The sequence below is a fragment of the Bison bison genome, unplaced genomic scaffold (assembly GCF_000754665.1).
Source record: "Bison bison bison isolate TAMUID 2011002044 unplaced genomic scaffold, Bison_UMD1.0 scf7180017864198, whole genome shotgun sequence".
NCBI classification, from domain to species: domain Eukaryota; kingdom Metazoa; phylum Chordata; class Mammalia; order Artiodactyla; family Bovidae; genus Bison; species Bison bison.
The window spans coordinates 7,612,009-7,631,886 of record NW_011494770.1 but is presented as its reverse complement, the minus strand read 5'-3'; the positions used below and the strand labels follow the sequence as shown (position 1 = coordinate 7,631,886).

At 39.7% G+C, this 19,878-nt stretch overlaps 1 protein-coding gene across 8 annotated transcripts in view; it reads left to right on the top strand.

Moving 5' to 3' along the window:
• EYA4 (EYA transcriptional coactivator and phosphatase 4) overlaps window positions 1-19,878 on the top strand; it is a 368,749-nt gene that overhangs the window by 76,439 nt on the left and 272,432 nt on the right. For all 8 annotated transcript variants that reach the window (XR_825633.1, XM_010844272.1, XM_010844270.1 and 5 more), the window contains exon 2: window positions 2,580-2,678. Coding sequence is in view for 7 of the 8 variants with exons in the window: in XM_010844272.1 (XP_010842574.1) it covers window positions 2,646-2,678 (33 nt within the window). In the remaining variant the exon portion in view is untranslated. The remainder of the gene's footprint in view (window positions 1-2,579; window positions 2,679-19,878) is intronic.

Here is a 19,878-nt window from a genome sequence, read left to right as displayed (position 1 = left end):
ACTGTTTCCCCATCTATTTCCCATGAAGTGGTGGGACCAGATGCCATGATCTTCATTTTCTGAATGTTGAGCTTTAAGCCAACTTTTTCACTCTCCACTTTCACTTTCATCAAGAGGCTTTTGAGTTCCTCTTCACTTTCTGCCATAAGGGTGGTGTCATCTACATATCTGAGGTTATTGATATTTCTCCCAGCAATCTTGATTCCAGCTTGTGTTTCTTCCAGTCCAGCGTTTCTCATGATGTACTCTGCATATAAGTTAAATAAACAGGGTGACAATATACAGCCTTGACGAACTCCTTTTCCTATTTGGAACTAGTCTGTTGTTCCATGTCCAGTTCTAACTGTTGCTTCCTGACCTGCATTATCCAGGTAGTAGGGAGAAAATGACTGTAAAGAAAATAATCCCTCACAGTTTCTTCCTGCAGGAGAGAGGAAGGGCTCATGATGCTGGCAGATGTAGAATCTTAGCAGTTTAGCATCAGTTGGACTAGTGGCCACATTTCCTAAGTTTCGCACCTTATCCAAGGCAAAGGTGGGCCAGAGTGGTCGGGCCAAGGATCAGGAGGTCCGCTTGGATGGGAAGAGCAAACCAGAGATCAGCAAGAAGCAGGACAGGAAGGGAGAACCAGATGTGATGCGAGGGTCTGTAAGGAGACGGGGGAGAGTGGGAGAAGAAAGACGAAGGTGCGAGGTGAAAAGGAAAGGGCTGGGCTCTTTCCCATCACCGTTTCTCAGGGCCACCTCCAACACAAAGAATGACATCTTTAAATCTAGAGCTCCCTGGCTATCTATCTTCCTAAATTCAGATGTATACTGTAACACCTTTCAGTGTGTTAATATCTACCCTTCCTCATCCCCACCTTAAATGCCCTTTAAAATAGTGCTTTTCTTTAAAAATGACACCTTTCTGGTTTTAGAGTAATTGTAATCAGTTTCTTACTGAGACTGTCACAATACATACATATAAGTTGCCATTCCCATTTTAAGACTTTTAAAAATTTAAAAATTAAAATTAGAGAAAATTTTAGAAAAGAATCTTTGATTTGTGTCTCTGTGTTCATGTATATGTAAAACAATGTACATTTTAAAATGTCTTATGTTCTAATAAAGAAAGTAACTGGTTTATTAAAGACTGTACTGCAGGGCAGAAAAGAAAAGAAACTAAAACCATGTCTTTCTAGTTGTAGTAGGGAATACTTAAAACCAAGTAAAACCCCTCCAATATGTTGAATGTTCTATAAAGTGAGTTGGGAACATATTGCTTCTGCAGACTGGAATATTTATTTTCCACTTAAATGATATCTTTGAAAACTTTTGATGTCTCTAAATATTCCTTGAAATGTAAGCTTAATAATTTATATCTGTGTTTATGCTTATAATGAACACTTTTTTATAGAGATCTTTTTATAAACTCATATTCTTTTAATTTTATTTTAGAATTAGAATATGAAGGGCTGGAAATGTATCATTACTAATTTAAAGTGCATTTCATAGATTAGTGAGCTCGAGCATTGTTTTGTGGTGATTGACCATTTTTCTGTAGGAGTGCATATGCTTTTCTGTTTAGACTGTAAGAGCTCTTTATTATGTCAAGGACATTAGCTTATTATTAGTTTGATATTTGCAGAGATACTTCTATATTTTCATGTATCTTTTAATTGTGATTAATTGTGGGTATGGGGGGGAACTCAAGGGGGTGTTTGGCTTTTTTTGTGTTATATTCCATTGCTTCTATTATATAAGTCTTCTCTATATGGGAATTTAAAATATATATGCCTGTTTTTCTTAGAGTATATTTAGACTTCAGTTTGCCTGGAAAATTTTTAATGTATTATATCAAGTAAAGATAAATTTTTTTGAGTAGTTTACTGACCAGTTTTCCTTCTTACATATTTCTGTAACACCTTTTTATCAGGATAGTCTTATTTTCATTCTTTTTAAAAAATTGTGCATGCATTTTATCACATTATATTTTTTAGAACAGAATTTGATCATCTGGCAGTTGAGACAAATTTTCCTGTAGTATGGAGCTGTCGTATTAAAATACACATTATATTTTCTTCAATTTTATATTCTTTAGAAAATGAATGGTTAATGCAGACTTTTGGAGAAGGAAATGGCAACCCACTCCCGTATTATTGCTTGGAGAATCCCATGGACAGAGGAGCTTGGCGGGCTATAGTTCATGGGGTCTGAAAGAGTTGGATACGACTGAGCAACTAACACAAAACACAGACTTTTAACTTTTGATCTGTCAATTGCGTAATAACAGACCTCTCTCAGCAAAATAGCACACTGGGTGTTTACTGCACCCTGGGTCTCTGAAGTTGTCCTCAGATGCTTTTGTTTATCTGCAGGATACCTAAGTAGCTGTTTACTTATCTCAGTATTACTATGATGTGATTTTCAAGGTCATCATTTCTATCAGATATGGGAACAATACTAAGAAATTTTGTTCTTGAAAAATAATGTCTCTACAGATTATTATCATGTAAATCAAAGTTTTGGTAACTTTACAAATAATTTTAAAAGATAACTTTTTCATTTTTCCACTTTGTTTTCATCATTTTGTTTCAGATAGTCCATTTTTAATTGGAGGAAGCTGCTTCTACTTGGGGGTGGCAGGAGAAGTAAGAAAACCACATGGAAGACTCCCAGGATTTAAATGAGCAATCCGTAAGTCGTAATTCTATCTCAGTTTTACTGAAAAATGTTGTGGTAAGAAGACTCAAAATCATACTGGAAGGGATATATTGTAAAAAGCAAGTTTTTGTTAAACATATTTTTAGTCAAATTTTGAATCTTCTTTCAAGATCATAAAACATACCTTTGGAAATGTATACTGTTTCTGCTTAATGATATCATATATTGAGGTCTTCCTTGATTGTCTGCTTGTAAAGACAATGATAGAAAGATGAGGGCATTGAAATTGTGCAAAGTGTTTTTTACTGTCTAAACAGTTTTACACACCTCCTTTATTAGGTTTTATTCCAGAGGTACTTGGATGGTGCATGTGGGGTTGAATGTCAGGAGTATGAAAGGTGAAGCATATCACTTGCATGCCTATTGTTCACTTTAAGGGTGGCGACCACAGTCCTGAAGGGATTTCCTTATTTTGCTAAGGTCTTTATAGGGCTTCCTTGTGGCTCAGCCAATAAAGAATCTACCTGCAATGCGGGAGACCCAGGTTCGATCCCTGGGTTGGGAAGATCCCCTGGAGAAGGGAAAGGCTGCCCACTCCAGTATTCTGACCTGGAGAATTCCATGGACTGTATAGTCCATGGAGTCGCAAAGAGTCGGACACAACTGAGCGACTTTCACTTTGCCCAGGGAGGAATGCACGAGATTGGTGGCAACCATTCTAAAATTCAGATTTCTCAATGGGAAAGGACTTATATAGCCTTTCCTCCTAATTTATTAGTAGTGTCTTTGTGATACTAGTCCTTGAGTGTGTGCAGTGGGAGTCAGTGGAAGGTTCTCCTTTCACTCCCCACTCCCACAGTACCATCAGTTTCATCCCAGATGTTCTGCCCACAACTGGTGATGTCACAAATGAGGAGATGTATACTTACCATGTGTGCATTATTTGCTTGTATGATCATGACTAGATCTTAGAATCTTATGTTCTCATCAGGCAACAAAGGACAGTATATTTGTTATAATAATATGCTTCTGGAAATGATTTCTGAAATGAGTTCAATTTTAAAATTCAGAGTAATGTGCTTTCTGATGTATATATGTTGTTCCAAGTTAGTTTGCTTTCTGTTAGTGATTCATTTAAATGACATGATAATTGAGGTTTTAATTTATAGATAGATATGACCATTGTCTAATGTCTTTATATATTATTATGTAATTTCACTGGTATCATTGCAGGAAAAAATGTAACAAAAAATTACAAAGACCATTAAAAAATTCATCAAATAGTAGAGGTTATTCCTCAAAAATGCCTGAGTTTTTACAAAAGTAGACCAAAGGCAATTGGGAAGCAGGGGCTTCAGAGTAGTTTTTTAAAATGCTGGTTATTGAACTTAAATATTAGTAGCATGGGCTCTAGTGAAATGGATGACAGTATGATGATATGTCACCTATGCCATTCACTGCCTGTCTTTTGATCGCAGTGGCATCTGAGGTCTGAAAGTGTGACCATGTACCTGAGTGAATGATGATGTCATCTTAGAGGCAGTGCTTTGTGAGAAGGCTACTGTATATCTGTACTTTGTTCCGACACACTGGTCTTTACTTAAAAGTTTGTGTCCATCTGTATAAGAATGTGTGTGTGTGCATGCGTGTGTGCACGTGTGAGCTAGATTGACCTACCGTCCCTGTTTTCCAGGGACCCAGGAGTTTCCTGTGACTTGGAACTTTCAAAGCTAAAGTTGGTAGAGTCCGTGCAAACCAGGGTGATCCAGTTAATTACCATAGGGTGTGTATATTTATACTTAAGAACAAATTTTTGATTCAGCATAGTTAGATGAAGCTAAAGACAATATAGTCTTAGGTTTAACATTAGAGTGAGGTTATTACACAAGATGCTTTATATCACTTTTTACAAAATGAAACCCAACCCCTGTAAATCATATAGGGTTTACTCCTAGTGATATTTTAATGCTGTGGAATTTGGTATTTTTTTTTTAAATTAAGTTCTCAGTGTTGTTCATGTTCAGCCAGGTTTGAGAATCAGAAATCTTGAGTGACTGACCTTCTGGTCTTTCAGCTCAAACTCAGCTGCTGAATTGGTGGTAGGAATGGGAGAGATTTCGAGAGAAGGAAAGATTGCTCTCATTCTTTCTTTTTCTCCCTCCCCAGTACTAAACTCTTCCCCTGCGGATGATGATCAGATCAGTCAGAATGGAAGCCTCTGTTCTTTGGTCATCAGGAGTGGGTTCGTCTCTTTTAACCCACAGGAAATGTGAAGTTTTTGTCAAGGGTTCATGGCTTGATGTCTTTAATTTTGTAAACATCATAAATCCTTCTCCTTCAGCATCCTTAGACTTAGCAGAACATACAGGCCAATCTGTTCATCTTGTGCATGTGTAAAGGGATGCTTGGGACTATTAAGTCCCAAGTCAGAGTTGGGACTTCACAATAGTCTTCTGACTCCAAGTCCAAAGCTTTCCCCATTACATCTACGTGCCTTAAATACATTTGAATTTTCTTGTTTGAACTTTCATTACCATAGAATAAACTCCCATTTGGGTGAAATGATTCCTATTTGAATGAAATCTTTAAATGACTTTAAATTTTGCAGAGTATATTGATTAATGTCTCAAAACTTTTTGAAAAAATGTTTGGCATTTATTAAGATAAGGACAAATAGGCTGAAATTTTTTAAAAGTTCATAATAAAATGAAAGAGAAAGTTCATAATAAAATGAAAGAGAATTTACTTATATCATACCTATTTTACTTCAAAAAAAGTTTTTTCTCTAGGTGTAGATGTAGCAAGAGGTGTCATTTATTGCACACCTTATGCTCATCTATCATTTTCTGTATACTAACTTCAGTCCTTACCATATCCTTGTTTCGTGTTTGTTAGGGTCATCATTTTACAGATAAGAAAACTGTGGCTTAGAGAATATTAAGGTCAACCAGCTTTTAAGTAGCAGAGATTAGAATCGAACCTATTTTTCAGTTCAGTCTCTCAGTTGTGTCCAACTCTTTGTGACCCCATGGACTTCAGAACACCAGGCTTCCCTGTCCATCACCAACTCCCGGAGCTTACTCAAACTCATGCATGTCCATCAAGTTGGTGATGCCCTCCAACCATCTCATCCTCTGTCATCCCCTTGTCCTCCCACCTTCAATCTTCCCTAGCATCAGGGTCTTTTCCAATGAGTCATTTCTTCACATCAAGTGGCCAAAGTACTGGAGTTTCAGCTATTTTTATCCGGCCCTAAAATCAGTTGGTTTTTAATAAGTATCTATGTTCATTCTTGCACATTCAGCTGCCTTCCAGGAGACATAGCTGCCTTGGAGCACAAGGGTCTGTACACTCAGCAGATAAAAACTGAGCTGAACCCATCAGCTTTCCTCTCCCAGTTTTTCCCTCTTTCTCCTCTCTTCCATCTCAGTGGGTGGCATCATCAGCTACTGAGTAAGTTCATTCAGAAAACTGGAAGTCATCCTTTTCTCCTTCATCCCCATTTCAAAATCATATCCATTCTTAATTTTTAGTATCTCTCAAAGTTGTTCTTTTGGTTCCAAATCCTTATTTTTGATCTTTACTTTTATCTCCTGTAGTTTTCTGCTCTAAGTTTTTTCTATAGTGGTCTTCCTAATTTACATATCTAAAGTGAAATTTGCTCAGTCCAGTCATCCTCAGTCCAACTCTTTGTGACCCCATGGACTATAACAGTCCATAGAATTCTCCAGGCCACAATACTAGAGTGGGTAGCCTTTCCCTTCTCTAGGGGATTTTCCCAACCCAGGGATTGAACCCAGGTCTCCTGCATTGCAGGCGGATTCTTTACCAGCTGAGCCACAAGGGAAACCCAAGAATACTGGAGTGGGTGCCTATCCCTTCTCCAGCGGATCTTCCGGACCCAGGAATTGAACAGGGGTGTCTCCTACATTGCAGGTAGATTCTTTACCAACTGATCTATCAGGGAAGCCCTTTATATATCTAATCCCATCCTTATTCTACTTAATAACCTTCACAGGCTCTTTCTTGCCTTCAAGAGAAAAATCCAAAGTGTGTAGTAAAGCACTCAGACTTCATTGCTTGCCTTTATCTATAGTTTTAGTTTTGGCTTCTCTCGGTTCCCTGAATCTCACAGGCTCTCTGTGGTTTCTATGTCTTTGCTAGTACTCTAACTTCTTCTCTCACTGGAGAACATGTAAGTCTTGACTACTCGCTCTGGGTTTCACTCCCTCGAGTAAGGCTCTCGGGTTTCCTCCTCCTTCCCCAGGCAGTCAGCTGCACTGGGTCAGGGGCCCCCGCGCTGTGCTGCTGTACCTTTTGGCATTTACCTCTCTACCCCAGGACTTACCCCACAGAGCTGAAATCTTATCTGTTTATTTGCCTCCCTACTAGATTATAAACTACTTAAGAGTAATAATGGGTCTTGATCATTTTGTATCCTTCCTTCTTAGCACAATTCTTACTGACATTCAATAAATGTTTTCTTCAAAGCTCTTATATACTGTTAGTAAGGTATGTTAGTAGATAGCCTGACAAATTTTAGAAAGCCAAGATATTATTCTCAGAATGGATTACTGACTCATGAATTCATATATCACTTATTTAAAACAGTTGCGTATAACATGTAACACTAGTTTTTAACAGCACGTGATGAAAACAAATTTTGGTCCTTATTTTATTTTTTTTTTTTTTTGCACTTATCTGGATTACTTTTTGCAGTCTGGTTTAGAGGATCTAGGAAATTTTAAGAGGTAAACAAAGTAAAATTTAACTTTCATATTTGAAGTTCTTTATTAGAACTTTATAATTACTTAGAAGCAGTTTGTTATATCCGGTTATAGCTCACTACAGTTTTTAATGACATGTTGCTCTTATTAGTAGAAATAAACATGAATATAGATTATGCAGAGCAGTATTTATACTAACAATCAGAAATACCTTTGATACTCTAAAATACATTATATTCTTTGTATTCAAATAATGACTAATCAGTATTTATGTTTTTATAGCTCCTAGAGTATCCTTACACATTGACAAATTTTAGTCTTTTTTAAAGATTTCCACAGATTTTTTCTAGTCTGACTTATTCATATCAAAGTGAGAGGGCACTTGGCCTAAATTTACCATCAAGCTAGAAGGTTTTAAAAAATATTGTTTATAAGTTCAAGTACTACATGTTACATAGTAAAATGTTAGTGTTTACTAAATAAAATGAGGTAAAATGAATTACAGTTTATGATGCAATTGCATTCCCTAATATTAAACATTAAGGGCCTGAATTTTCCTACATTATTACTGGATCAGTTAACTTACATTACTGATGACATATTTCAATTAGTGAAGTCTAAATTAAGTCACATCCCTTGGATCCATATTCTACATCATGTGTTTCAAAAGTATTTTTAGAAGTTCATATATATATATATATATATATATGTAGACATTACTAGTGTTTATTTTCTTGTATCAAATCTAATTTAATAATGCATATTAAAATTCCAGAGTTAGCTTAATAAACTAACCTCTTTTCTTTCTGTTTTTCACCCCTGGACTACCAAATGACTTTAGAATTATTCCTCAGTTCTTTGTTCTTAGAGATTCTACAATATCATTTTTGCCTGTAGCCACTAGATCATCTTTAAAACCTGGACTGCTCTCTGAGCTATTTGGATAGGTTTTTAACTGTTGTATGGAATTGAATATACCAACAAACTCTCCACCTAGATATAGAGCTTCAGAATCAACAACTTCTATCAGTGTTTCAACTCTATGCAAGAAAAGAATTATTTTTATTAGTTTCAGTTTAAAATCAATTTTTCATTTTTGATAGTGTAGCATTATCAATATCTAGAAATCCTATTAGTCTTCTATTGTTTTTTATCTTGGATAGTCTAATCAATTTAAGCATCATGCACACAGTGTATTTTATTCAGTTATAGCCAAGATCAGCTTATTCGTTTTGGGGCTACAAATCTGTTTGGAAGAACTTGGCCTTTTAATTAGTCAAAAGAACCATATTTATAATATGTAATTTTTATAGCATCGAACTGGACAATGTACTTCAGAATTCAACAGAATTCTGCTTAAAGTTGAGTCAGTTTCAGAATTGATGTAGCTCCCAGTTATCAATTATAGCTTTACTTTGCAATTAGATAATAGAGTACCTAAATGGTGAAATTACCAGGTAGTGTCTTTAAGACAGCAGATGTACTGAAGCATCTGAAAACCATTTACGTTGATGAAAGCAGGTAAGACAATGTGTGCAGCAGCATGGGTTCTGGAATAAGAGCTGGCAAGCTCACACTCCATCATCACAGCTTTCTGTCTGTCACAACCTTGTCACAATGCAACTTGATTTCAAATTACTTCAGTCCAGTTCAGCTCAGTTGCTCAGTCGTGTCCAACTCTTTGTGACCCCATGAATCACAGCATGCCAGGTCCATCACCAGCTCCCAGAGTTTACGCAAACTCATGTCCATCGAGTCGGTGATGCCATCCAGCCATCCCATCCTCTATCATCCCCTTCTCCTCCTGCCCCCAATCCCTCCCAGCATCAGGGTCTTTTCCAATGAGTGGCCCTCCAATACTTTGGCCACCTCATGCAAAGAGTTGACTCAAATTACTTAACCAAAAGGAAAAGATTTTTAAAATATGGAGGGAAATGTAAGTTATTCCACTATGATTACAAGTCAGCCACACAATTGTCATGGCTAAATCTTTAAAACATGGATAAGCAGAATGTATTAAAATTGGTAATAATTCAACAGATTCAATTAAACCAATAATTACTGTTTACTCTCTGTCAGGAATTTTGCTAAAGTTGAAATGATGAGTATATTACAATTTCTGTCCTGCCTGAGTTTTAGCTTAATATATGGTTGTAAGTTGTTAAGTTCTAAAGTTACCAGTAGTTTAAAATGAGATTTGGGCAATGGCTACTAATTTACTCAATGAATATTTGTGAGGAGCTGCTATATTTGAAGCATGGTTTTAAATGTTGGAGATACTCGGTGGACAAAATAGACAACTATGATTCTCATGGAGTTTATTATACTTTAGCAGGGAGAGATGAACAGGAAAACAATATTAGATACTAGAAAGTAATAGTGCATGCAGCAAAACCAAATAAAGCAGGGAGAGGGACAGGACATTCTGGAGCTAAGGTGTGTGGATGGGGCAAAGTGTGGGCTTTGAAGAGTAGTCAGGGGGCTTCCTAAAGGAAATCAGTCCTGAATATTCACTGGAAGGACTGATGCTGAAGCTCCAATAGTTTGGCCACCTGATGTGAATAACTAACTCGGAAAAGCCCATGATACTGGGAAAGATTGAAGGCAGGAGGAGAAGGGGATGACAGAGGATGATATGGTTGATTGGCATCACTGACTTGATGGACATGAGTTTGGGCAAGCTCCAGGAGTTGGTGAAGGACAGGGAAGCTTGGCGTGCTGCAGTCCATGGGGTCACAAAGAGTTGGACACAAGTGAGCAGCTGAACTGAACTGAGGCTGTCACTGAGAAGATGGCATTGTGCAAAGACTTGAAGGAGCCACCTGGGCATCTGGGGAAAGTGAGTTTTTGTTAGCAGGAATAGTAACTATGAAAAAAGTGAGATGGCACCGTGCCTGATATAGTTAAGGAATAGAAAGGAGGCCAGTGTTGGTGCCAGTAGTGGGATAGTCAAGGGGGGAGATAAGGAAGTGATCATGATGGGAGCGTGCAGGTAAGGAGACAGATTGTGTAGACGTGTTGTACAGATTGTGTGGGCCATTGTAAGAGCTTGAGCTTTTCTCTGAGTTACACGGGAAACAATTTGAGGGTGAGCTTAGGGATGTCATGATGGGACTTAAGTTTTTAAAAGATCAAAATGTCTGCTGTGTTGAAAATGGTCTCTTTGAGGTCAAGAGTAGAAACAGGGCTGTTCTAAACATTCAGATGTGAAATGGACAAGATAACAGTAGAAGTAGTGAGACATGGTTGAATTCGGGATATGGTTTGAACCTAGAGCTGAGAGGACTTGCTGACAGGTTGGATATGGATTATGAGGGAAAGACCTTGACTTCCAGGTCTTTGTCCTGAGCAGTGGGAAGGATGGGGTTTGGCATTTACTGAGATGGAATGAGTTAGAAAGACTAGGTTGAGGCTGGAGATCAGGAGTTCAGTTTTAGACCCTGCAACAGAGTCATTGCTATGCTTTCACCAATTCTGTTTCATACTTTTTTCTGGTGCATCTGGGACTATCCTTCCTGGACTCCTTACCCTTAGACAGGGTGGTATAGCTAATTTAAGGGAAGTGATGTGCGTGTTGTTTCCAGACTGAGGCAGTGAGAAACTTGTGCCTGATTCTGTAGTCTCTATGTTTGCCTAGTGTTTGGAAAATGAGGAGGAGGTGACAGGTAAAGATGGCTGGGCTCCAAGATGGAGGAAGATTGAATTGTGGAGTCCCTGCATGAGGGACAGCTTTCCAGGAAAGTATTAAAGCAACTGGATTAAAAGGGACATAATACATTTTACCTATTATTTGAAAAATGAGTGGGGAGTCAGTTGTAACCATTTGGAACCTGGGAGAGAAGGTTGAACTTGAAATATAAATTTGGGAGGCTTCAGGGTATTGATGATGTTTAAAGAACTGTTATTGGTTGATATCACCAAGAGATTAAATCTAGATAGAGATAAATTGAAAGGACTGAACTCTAGGGCATTCACGTTTACAAATGACAGTTTACATAAGATAGCAGCTTGATCCTAACACAAGCATAACCATAACACCTGTAAGCACTGACTTATGCCACAGTTAGTATATGTTACCAAAGCCAGTGAATTCTCTTATTTCAAGTTTCCCAATGATCAAATATTATATCTGGGTTACTGGAAGCTAGCTTATAGCCAAATAGGTATTCAAATATCATTCACTTCTTTATTTTCTATCAAAGTTGTTCTGAACAACAAGCTGAACAACTCATGAGTCATGTCCGACTCATTGTGCCCCCATGGACTGCAGCACGCCAGGCTTCTCTGTCCTTCATTATCTCCTGGAATTTACTCAAACTTATGTCCATGGAGTTGGAATTGCCATCCAATCATCTAGTCCTCTGTTGCCCTCTTCTCCTCCTGCCATCAATCTTTCCCAGCATCAGGGTGTTTTCCAATGAGTCAGGCTTTGCATCAGGTGGCCAAAGTGTTGGAGCTTCAGCTTCAGCGCTAATCCTTCCAGTGAATATTCTGGGTTGATTTCCCAAAGATTGGTTTGATCGCTTTGCTCTCCAAGGGGCTCCCAAGAATCTTCTCCAGCACCACATTTCGAAAGCATCAGCCCTCTTTATGGTCCATACAAGACCACTGGGAAAACCATAACTTTGACCATACAGACTTGCCTTTTAATACACTCTAAGTTGTCATAACCAGTCCATTCTAAAGGAGATCGGTCCTGGGTGTTCTTTGGAAGGAATGATGCTAAAGCTGAAACTCTGGTGCTTTGGCCACATCATGCAAAGAGTTGACTCATTGGAAAAGACTCTGATGCTGGGAGGGATTGGGGGCAGGAGGAGAAGGGGACGACAGAGGATGAGATGGCTGGATGGCATCTCCGACTCCATGGATGTGAGTTTGAGTGAACTCCGGGAATTGGTGATGGACAGGGAGGCCTGGCATGCTGCAGTTCATGGGGTTGCAAAGAGTCGGACGTGACTGAGCGACTGAACTGAACTGAACTGAAGTTGTCATAGCTTTTCTTCCAAGGAGCAAGTGTCATTTAATTTCATGGGTACAGTCACTGTCTGCAGTGATTCTGGAGCCAAGAAAATAAATTCTATCACTGTTTCTACTTTTTCCCCATCTATTTGCCATGAAGTGATGACTGGATGCCATGATTCAATTTTTGAATGTTGAGTTTTAAGCCAGCTTTTTCACTCTCTACTTTCATCCTCATCAAGAGGCTCTTTAGTTCTTCTTTACTTTCTGCCATTAGAGTGGTATCATCTGCATATCTGAGATTGTTGATATTTTTCCCAGCAGTGTTGATTCCAGCTTGTGCTTCATCCAGCTGGGCATTTCACATGATGTACTCTGCATATAAGTTAAATAAGCAGGGTAACAATATACAGCCTTGATAAATTCCTTCTTTCCTTCCCCAATTTGGAACCAGCCCATGTTCCACGTCCTGTTCTAACTGTTGCTTCTTGATCTGCATACAGGTTTCTCAGGAAGTAGGTAAGGCGGTCTGGTATTCCCATCTCTTGAAGAATTTTCCACAGTTTGTTGTGATCCATACAGTCAAAGGCTTTAGCACAGTCAGTGAAGCAGAAGTAGATTTTTTTTTTGGAATTCCTTTGCTTTTTCTGTTATCCAGCGGATGTTGGCAATTTAATCTCTGGCTCTTCTGTGTTTTCTAAATCCAACTGGTGCATCTGAAAGTTCTCAGTTCACGTTCTGCTGAAGCCTAGCTGGAAAGGTTTTGAGCATTACCTTGCTCACATGTGAAATGAATGCAATTGTACAATAGTTTGAACGTTCTTTGTCATTACCTTTTTTTGGAATTGAAATGAAAACTGACCTTTTCTGTCAAAGTTACAAAGTTAGAAGAAAGTACTCAACAAGTAGTATTTTCTTATTGCTATGTTTGTAGATACAATGTTTCTAGGATCCCAGGTTAGTAAAGGATTGAACTACATCAGGGATACTCACCTTCAGCATTGTTGAATGTCTAACCTATTTAGACAGGATAATTCTTTGTAGTAGGGGGAGTGTCCTGCGCATTGGGTGATGTTTAGAAGCATTTCTGGTATCCACCCACTAGATGTCAGTAGCACCTTCTTCCCTCCCCTACTTCTTCTCTTTAGTCAGTCAAAAATGTCCCTAGATATGGACAGATGTTTTCTGGGGGCAGCCAAGAATCACAGATCTGCCTTTAGTGAGCCATTTGTTTACAAATTTATTCCCTGAAAAATATTTGAGGAGGTTTACCTGAACATTTAATATAATGTGCTGTGTTAACTTATTGAGGGAGATGGGATGAAAAGGCAAGCACATGATAATACAGAATTTAAGCAAGAAAACAAAACAACATTGCCAGGTTAGCTGTATAAAATATGAAGTACTCTGCTATCAACAGGGAAAGTCTGTTTCAGAAAGACCAAGAAAGGAATTCTAGATAGGTTAGGTCATACCTTAATTTGATCTTGAAAGAAAGGATGGAATTGTGTGGACACAAAAGGACCTGTCCTGGTCTGGTGAATAGTAAGAATGAAGACTCAGAAGTGCAAAATATAAGGCAGTAAAGCCTGCCTTGGAACTGTAGATGGATTAGAATGACTGAATCAGAAACTTTTTGGGGATAAAGATGCAGAGCAGCGGGAACTCAGGCTAGGAAGTCCTGAGACCATACTCAAAAGAGTCTTTGAAGCCAAACTTCTGTATTTACAAGGTGCTTGGTGTCCAGCAAGGTGCTCGTCACAACATAAAGTACAGAGTTACATGAGATGCTGCTCTGCCTTTGGACTTTTATCTTGGACATAATGGAAAGTCCCATAATTTTTGAGCAAGAGAATAATATTTTTAAAATGATGTTTTAGGAAAATTAACCAGATGGTAGGAAGATTAGTGAAAGTGTGAAACTTGGCATGGAAGATGGCTTAGGGGCCCTTGAAGCAGTTTATGTGTGAGCTGAAAAAGGCCTCAACCAGGGGCAGCAAACTTTTTTTGGTAAAAGTCAAGACAGTAAATAATTTTGAGTTTTCTGGCCATACAGTCTCTGTGCAGCTCCTCACCTGTGCTGGTGGAGTGTAAGAGCAGCCATATGTAACACATACATGAATGGGCATTGCTGTGGTCTAATAAAACTTTATGTACATAAACAAATGGCAGGTTGTGGATCATACTTAGCCAGCTCCTGGTCTAATAGTTGAAAGAAAGCTAGGAGAGAGTTCAATAAAAAGAACTTGAAAAAAACTTTACTGAACTTGGATAATTAACCAACAGGGTTAATAGGAGGAAGGTGAGTGGTAGATGTGGAGAGGGAAAAAGCAAGGTTTATCTTAGAGTTTCAGGCTTAGCGGGTACCAGTAAGAGAGTTCAAGAGCAAGTGTCAGTGATTTCAGTAACCAGAAAGATGTGTTTGAATTTATAACTTTTGAGAACCTGTCAAACTAGCAACTGGCTCTGTTGTGCCATGAGGGGATGTCTAGGCTGGTCGGAGAGAGCAAAAGAGTATTTTTAAAGATGTTGTACCTAAGGGGAAATTATAGCTGGCTAAAGGACAGAAGGGCTTCCCTGGTGGCTCAGTGGTAAAGAATTCGCCTGCCAATGCAGAAGTGCGTTCAACCCCTCCATCAAGAAGATCTCCTGGAAAAGTAAAGAGCTACCCACTCTAGTATTTTTGCTGGGAAATCCCATGGACAGAGGAGCCTGGTGGGCTATAGTTCATGGGGCTGCAAAAGATTCGGACACAACTTAGTGACTAAATGACAGCCACCAAAAAGGACGGAAGGATACACCCTGGATACACCTGGGAGAACAGCTCCCAGGTGAGGATACACCTGGGCGAACACCATGTTTGTGGAGTGGAAGGAGGAAGATGGATCTGGAGAGACTGAGATAGGGAAACGGAAGGAGGTCAGGGTAACCCTTCCTGCAGAGCCAATGACCAAGCATAATTTTTAGAAGGTATTGGTTATCACTTTCTGACATTTCAAGAAGACAAGTAGAATGGGGACTGAGAACGAAGCTCTTTCATTTGCTGATTAGAAGGCCATTGGTGGCCCTTCAGGATACAGTGCTGTTTGATTTGTGGCAGATAGAGACATCTTAGAGGTTCAACATAGAAAAGATGTTGAGAAAGTAAGAGGAAGCATGTGTTTTGAAAGAAGCAGCACAGAATAGTAATTGAAGGGAGGACCTTTTTCAAATTAGAAGAGAATTGTGTGTGGTTGGTGAGTGGGGAGAAGGACTCAATGGAGAATAGACTCAAGTTGTCACAGAGGGAGGGGGTCAGCAGAGGTCAGAATGAAGAAGATGACGTGGGGTTGAGGGAGGGATTGATCCTCTGACTGAAAATGCTAGACTATGCCTGTGCCCTTGGATACTCTAAGGTGTTCTCCCTGGATGACTTTCTTTTTTGCAGTTCCGTAGAAAGAAAGATCAAGAAGTGAAATGGAAGCATGATAGGATTAAATGCTTTAGTAGTATAAAGAAGATCACCAAAAGGCATTATTTTCTTAAATATAAATTTATTTATTTTAATTGGAGGCTAATTACTTTACAATATTGTAGTGGTAGAGATCTCCTAGAACTCAGTACATAGATTATTGTGATGTTTTCAGGTTTCCTTTAGCAAAGTCGGTCATACTGGCTAGGACTTATAACTGAACATGGAAAGCTTATTTATTTATTTTTTGCATCAAAACCATTAAGAAGAGACAAGAGAAAAATAAACATTTTTGGTTAATGAAAATGCCCCTCATCTTAGGAAGGAACTGCTTGCTCTGTTTTCTTTGGCTATCAACACAACCAACAAAAAGAAGAGCCTATTTATTTAGATGGGATTGGGTCAAATTTGACTATAGAGTTGGACGGAGAAAGTACTTGTCTCAAAGTACACAGAATCCTGTTGTTCAGTGTCTTCTTTGATGGAGGGTTGATTTCTCTGCTTAGACATCTTTAGGATGCGGACACCCTTGTAAGGGTTACTATGGGAAGAAGTCCATGTTAAAAGTCTTGGCAGGAGAGAAGTTCATGTTAAAGTCCATGTTAAAGTTGATGTTAAAACTCTTACGTGGTGGGAAAAGGTCTGCAGAAAAAAGTAAACAAGAATTTAAAAAGGAAAAACAAATACTGCCTGCTTCTTTAGCTTTTGTTGTTTTCCCTAAACTATTGTGAAACAACATGTGTGGCCAGTGGGTTGTAACTAGACTGTGAGTTCCACGTGTTCACAGCTGACATGTGTGAAGTCCTCACTTGGGCTTTCTGAGTGCTTTATTAATATCAACTCATTTAATTCTCACAACAGCTTGATGACTTGGGCACTATCATTATCTCCCAGTTTATAGATGAGGGAGTCTCTCAGCTAGTGAGTGGGGGCCAGGATTTGAACTCAGGCAGCAGCAGCAGCAGCAGCCTGGCTCCTGAGCTGACAATATTAACTGCTGGTGAATCTTCTGAGAAAATGCACTAATCATCTTTCAGCCCTCCACCCTGGTTTGAGCCTTCAACAGTAACAACAACAACAACAAAATGGAAATGTTTTGTTGTAGCCACGCATTCCGGGAAACAAACTCACTCAGAAGCACAATGCAGATAGTGGAGTGCAGTTTATTACACTGGCGGGCCCAAGGCAGAGTCTCCTGTTAGCCAAGACCCCCGACCAGTTTTTGTGAAAACCTTTTATACCCTAAGTGTATATGCTCAAACCCAGCTCCCCAAATTCTCTGAAGCTAGTCTAAGCAAACGAAAAGAAAGATATAATCAAAGTTAACCCATGATTCGTATGCCTTAAACCCATGATTTGTATGCCTTAAGCCTAGGTAATTAACAGTAGACAATTATCAATAGGCCTGTGGTCACACCCCAGTAAGCATAGCAGAATTTATGATTCTATTCTGTTACACAGATAATTAGGGTATTCTTTTAGGCTATATAGAGTCTAGGTAAGAGCCCTGGGGCTCTTCCATGGTGGAGCTGGGGGTCGGGAGGTGGGGGGCTATGGTTTTCCAGTTGGTATGTTGTTTCCATAGATACTGAGCATATAGTTCAAAGTCCACAGTCCGGCCCAAGATGGAGTTCTGCTTTCAAGATGGAGCCTGTTCTGTCTGTTTCCTCCTTCATTCCCCCCTCTTGATGCTCTTAACTCATACTATGAGCATCACTCATAGGGATATATTGCACCCTGGCTCTCTGACCACCAATTTGGGAGAACGACACCCACCTTTGGGTTACAAAGTTCATAGTACATTGTAAAATGCAGGGTCCACAAAGCAGAACTATCCAGGCAACTATAACAATGGTAAATATAGTTTTCCACCATTCACCCTTCATCCAAGATAGGACTGAAGTCCAGAAAGGAATGTTTTCATTTGACATTGCTTTTACCTGGTTTTTCATGTCATCTAAAGCAGCTGATACATTGCCAGATAAATCAGCAATATATACACAACATTCAACCTTAATTATAGCACAGGTCCATCCTTGAGCAGCTGTGAACATGTCCAAAGCCATTCTATTTTGAATTACCACTTTTCTCATTTGGATTTGTTCTTCATTTAAGGCTTGGATGGCTTTAGCACTACCTAGGAGGGCCTGTTTTGTGAAATTAGTCAAGGCTTCTACTTTAATCATAATATTTTTTGTCCCTGTAGAAGGTACAAATAAGGCAGCAATATACTCATACGGAGAAGGCAGTGGCACCCCACTCCAGTACTCTTGCCTGGGGAATCCCATGGATGGAGGAGCCTGGTAGGCTGCAGTCCATGGGATCTTGAAGAGTCAGACATGACTGAGCGACTTCACTTTCACTTTTCACTTTCATGCATTGGAGAAGGAAATGGCAACCCACTCCAGTGTTCTTGCCTGGAGAATCCCAGGGACAGGGAAGCCTGGTGGGCTGCCGTCTATGGGGTCGCATAGAGTCGGACACGACTGAAGCGACTTAGCAGCAGCAGCAGCCTACTCATACCATTGAAACACAGACCTTGTCCACCTAGCATGTAAATAAAGTAGATTTACCAGGGCTTGTTGTAGGTTAGGCTTTAGGCTACCACAGGCAAAAGTAAACCCGTGTGCAGCAGTCTACCCAGCCGATTGGTAACCAAGGCCAAAAGGTAGGCCCACAAAGCCATTGGATTCCCTTGGGTGCCACCCAGTGGATTCCAGGGTTACATGTCCAATCAGAGCCTGGCCAATGGATGGACTGGTTGGGGTGGTATGTGACCTCGAATGTTCATTTACATTGTTTGGGGGATAGATACCCCATATCTTTTAGTTCTTTTGGGTGTAAGGAATGGTCAACAAACCCTACCCTTTGTTCTTTTTGTTCCCAGGATATAACAACGGGAGTAATTAATTAATTGACCCTTTTCTGGAGTCATCGAGAAATATTCATCCCAGACTTGGATGTTAGAGGCCTGTTATGCCTTGCTGGTCAGGGAGAGCTTTTTTCCTTTTTTTTCTTTAAATATGAGGTATAGGCTTTTGTTACTCCTGTGAAACTGGTGTTTACATCAAATGAAACCCCATGACCCGAGTCTACTGACTGTAGGTCTGGCTTACACCAAGAGAGCAGGGAGAGATTATGACTGACAAGAGAAAGGAAAGTCTGTTGTGGCATCCCAGAAAAGAGCAGAGTGGTTTAAAATCTCCTTGGTGGAGCAGTAAAAACCACCAAGGAAGTCCATCCGTCACAGACAGAGGCATAGCCGCACATGCCCAGCAGTTGGAGGTCTTGTGGAAGTCCATGCAGGAATGTGTCCTAGAGATGAAAACATTGTCCTGAGTTGAAATGGAAGTTAAATTCAAAATCACGTTGATGAGGCCAAACAGCAGGAGTTGATTATGCGGCTTGATCCTGAAGGGGCTCATCCGGGATCTTCTTTTCCTTCTTCTTCTTAAGGATGATCTTAGTCTCCCGAGGGTCAGTGGGGTCCCTCTGCACAGTCCACTCAGCGTTTTCTGGGTCTGCGTGGTATGTCTCTTCATGCTCATGTGGTTGATCCAGGGAGTGATACCTGCAACTTTAACTGCCAGAAGGGTGGTTAGAACAACAGTGTATGGACCCTTCCAATGTGGGGCCATGGAGTCGTGTTTATAATCCTTGACCCACACCTGATCCACGGGCACAAATTCGTGTATCTGGTCCTCAAGGGGGAATGGCCCACCCTCTCTTGTACAAACTTAGTTACCTGATTTATTACTTTACCCAGTTGTTCCATCTGCTGTGAAATCTCATCTCCCCATCCCTGAGACAAATTTGTTGACACCTGTTTTATTATGGGAGGGGGCCTCCCATACACAATTTCGTATGGAGAATAGCTATGGGACCATGGGGTCATTCTGAGTTTGAGCAGAGCCATCAGAAACAAGTCCACCCAGGAGCAGTCAGTCTCTATGATCCACTTGGAGAGTGTCTCTTCAAGTGTCTGGTTTGTTCCTTCCACCATCCCAGAACTCTGGGTCCTATATGCTGTATGTAATTTCCACTTGATGTTTAAAACGTTTTGCTTACTTGTACTAAATCATCTATGAAAGCCGGA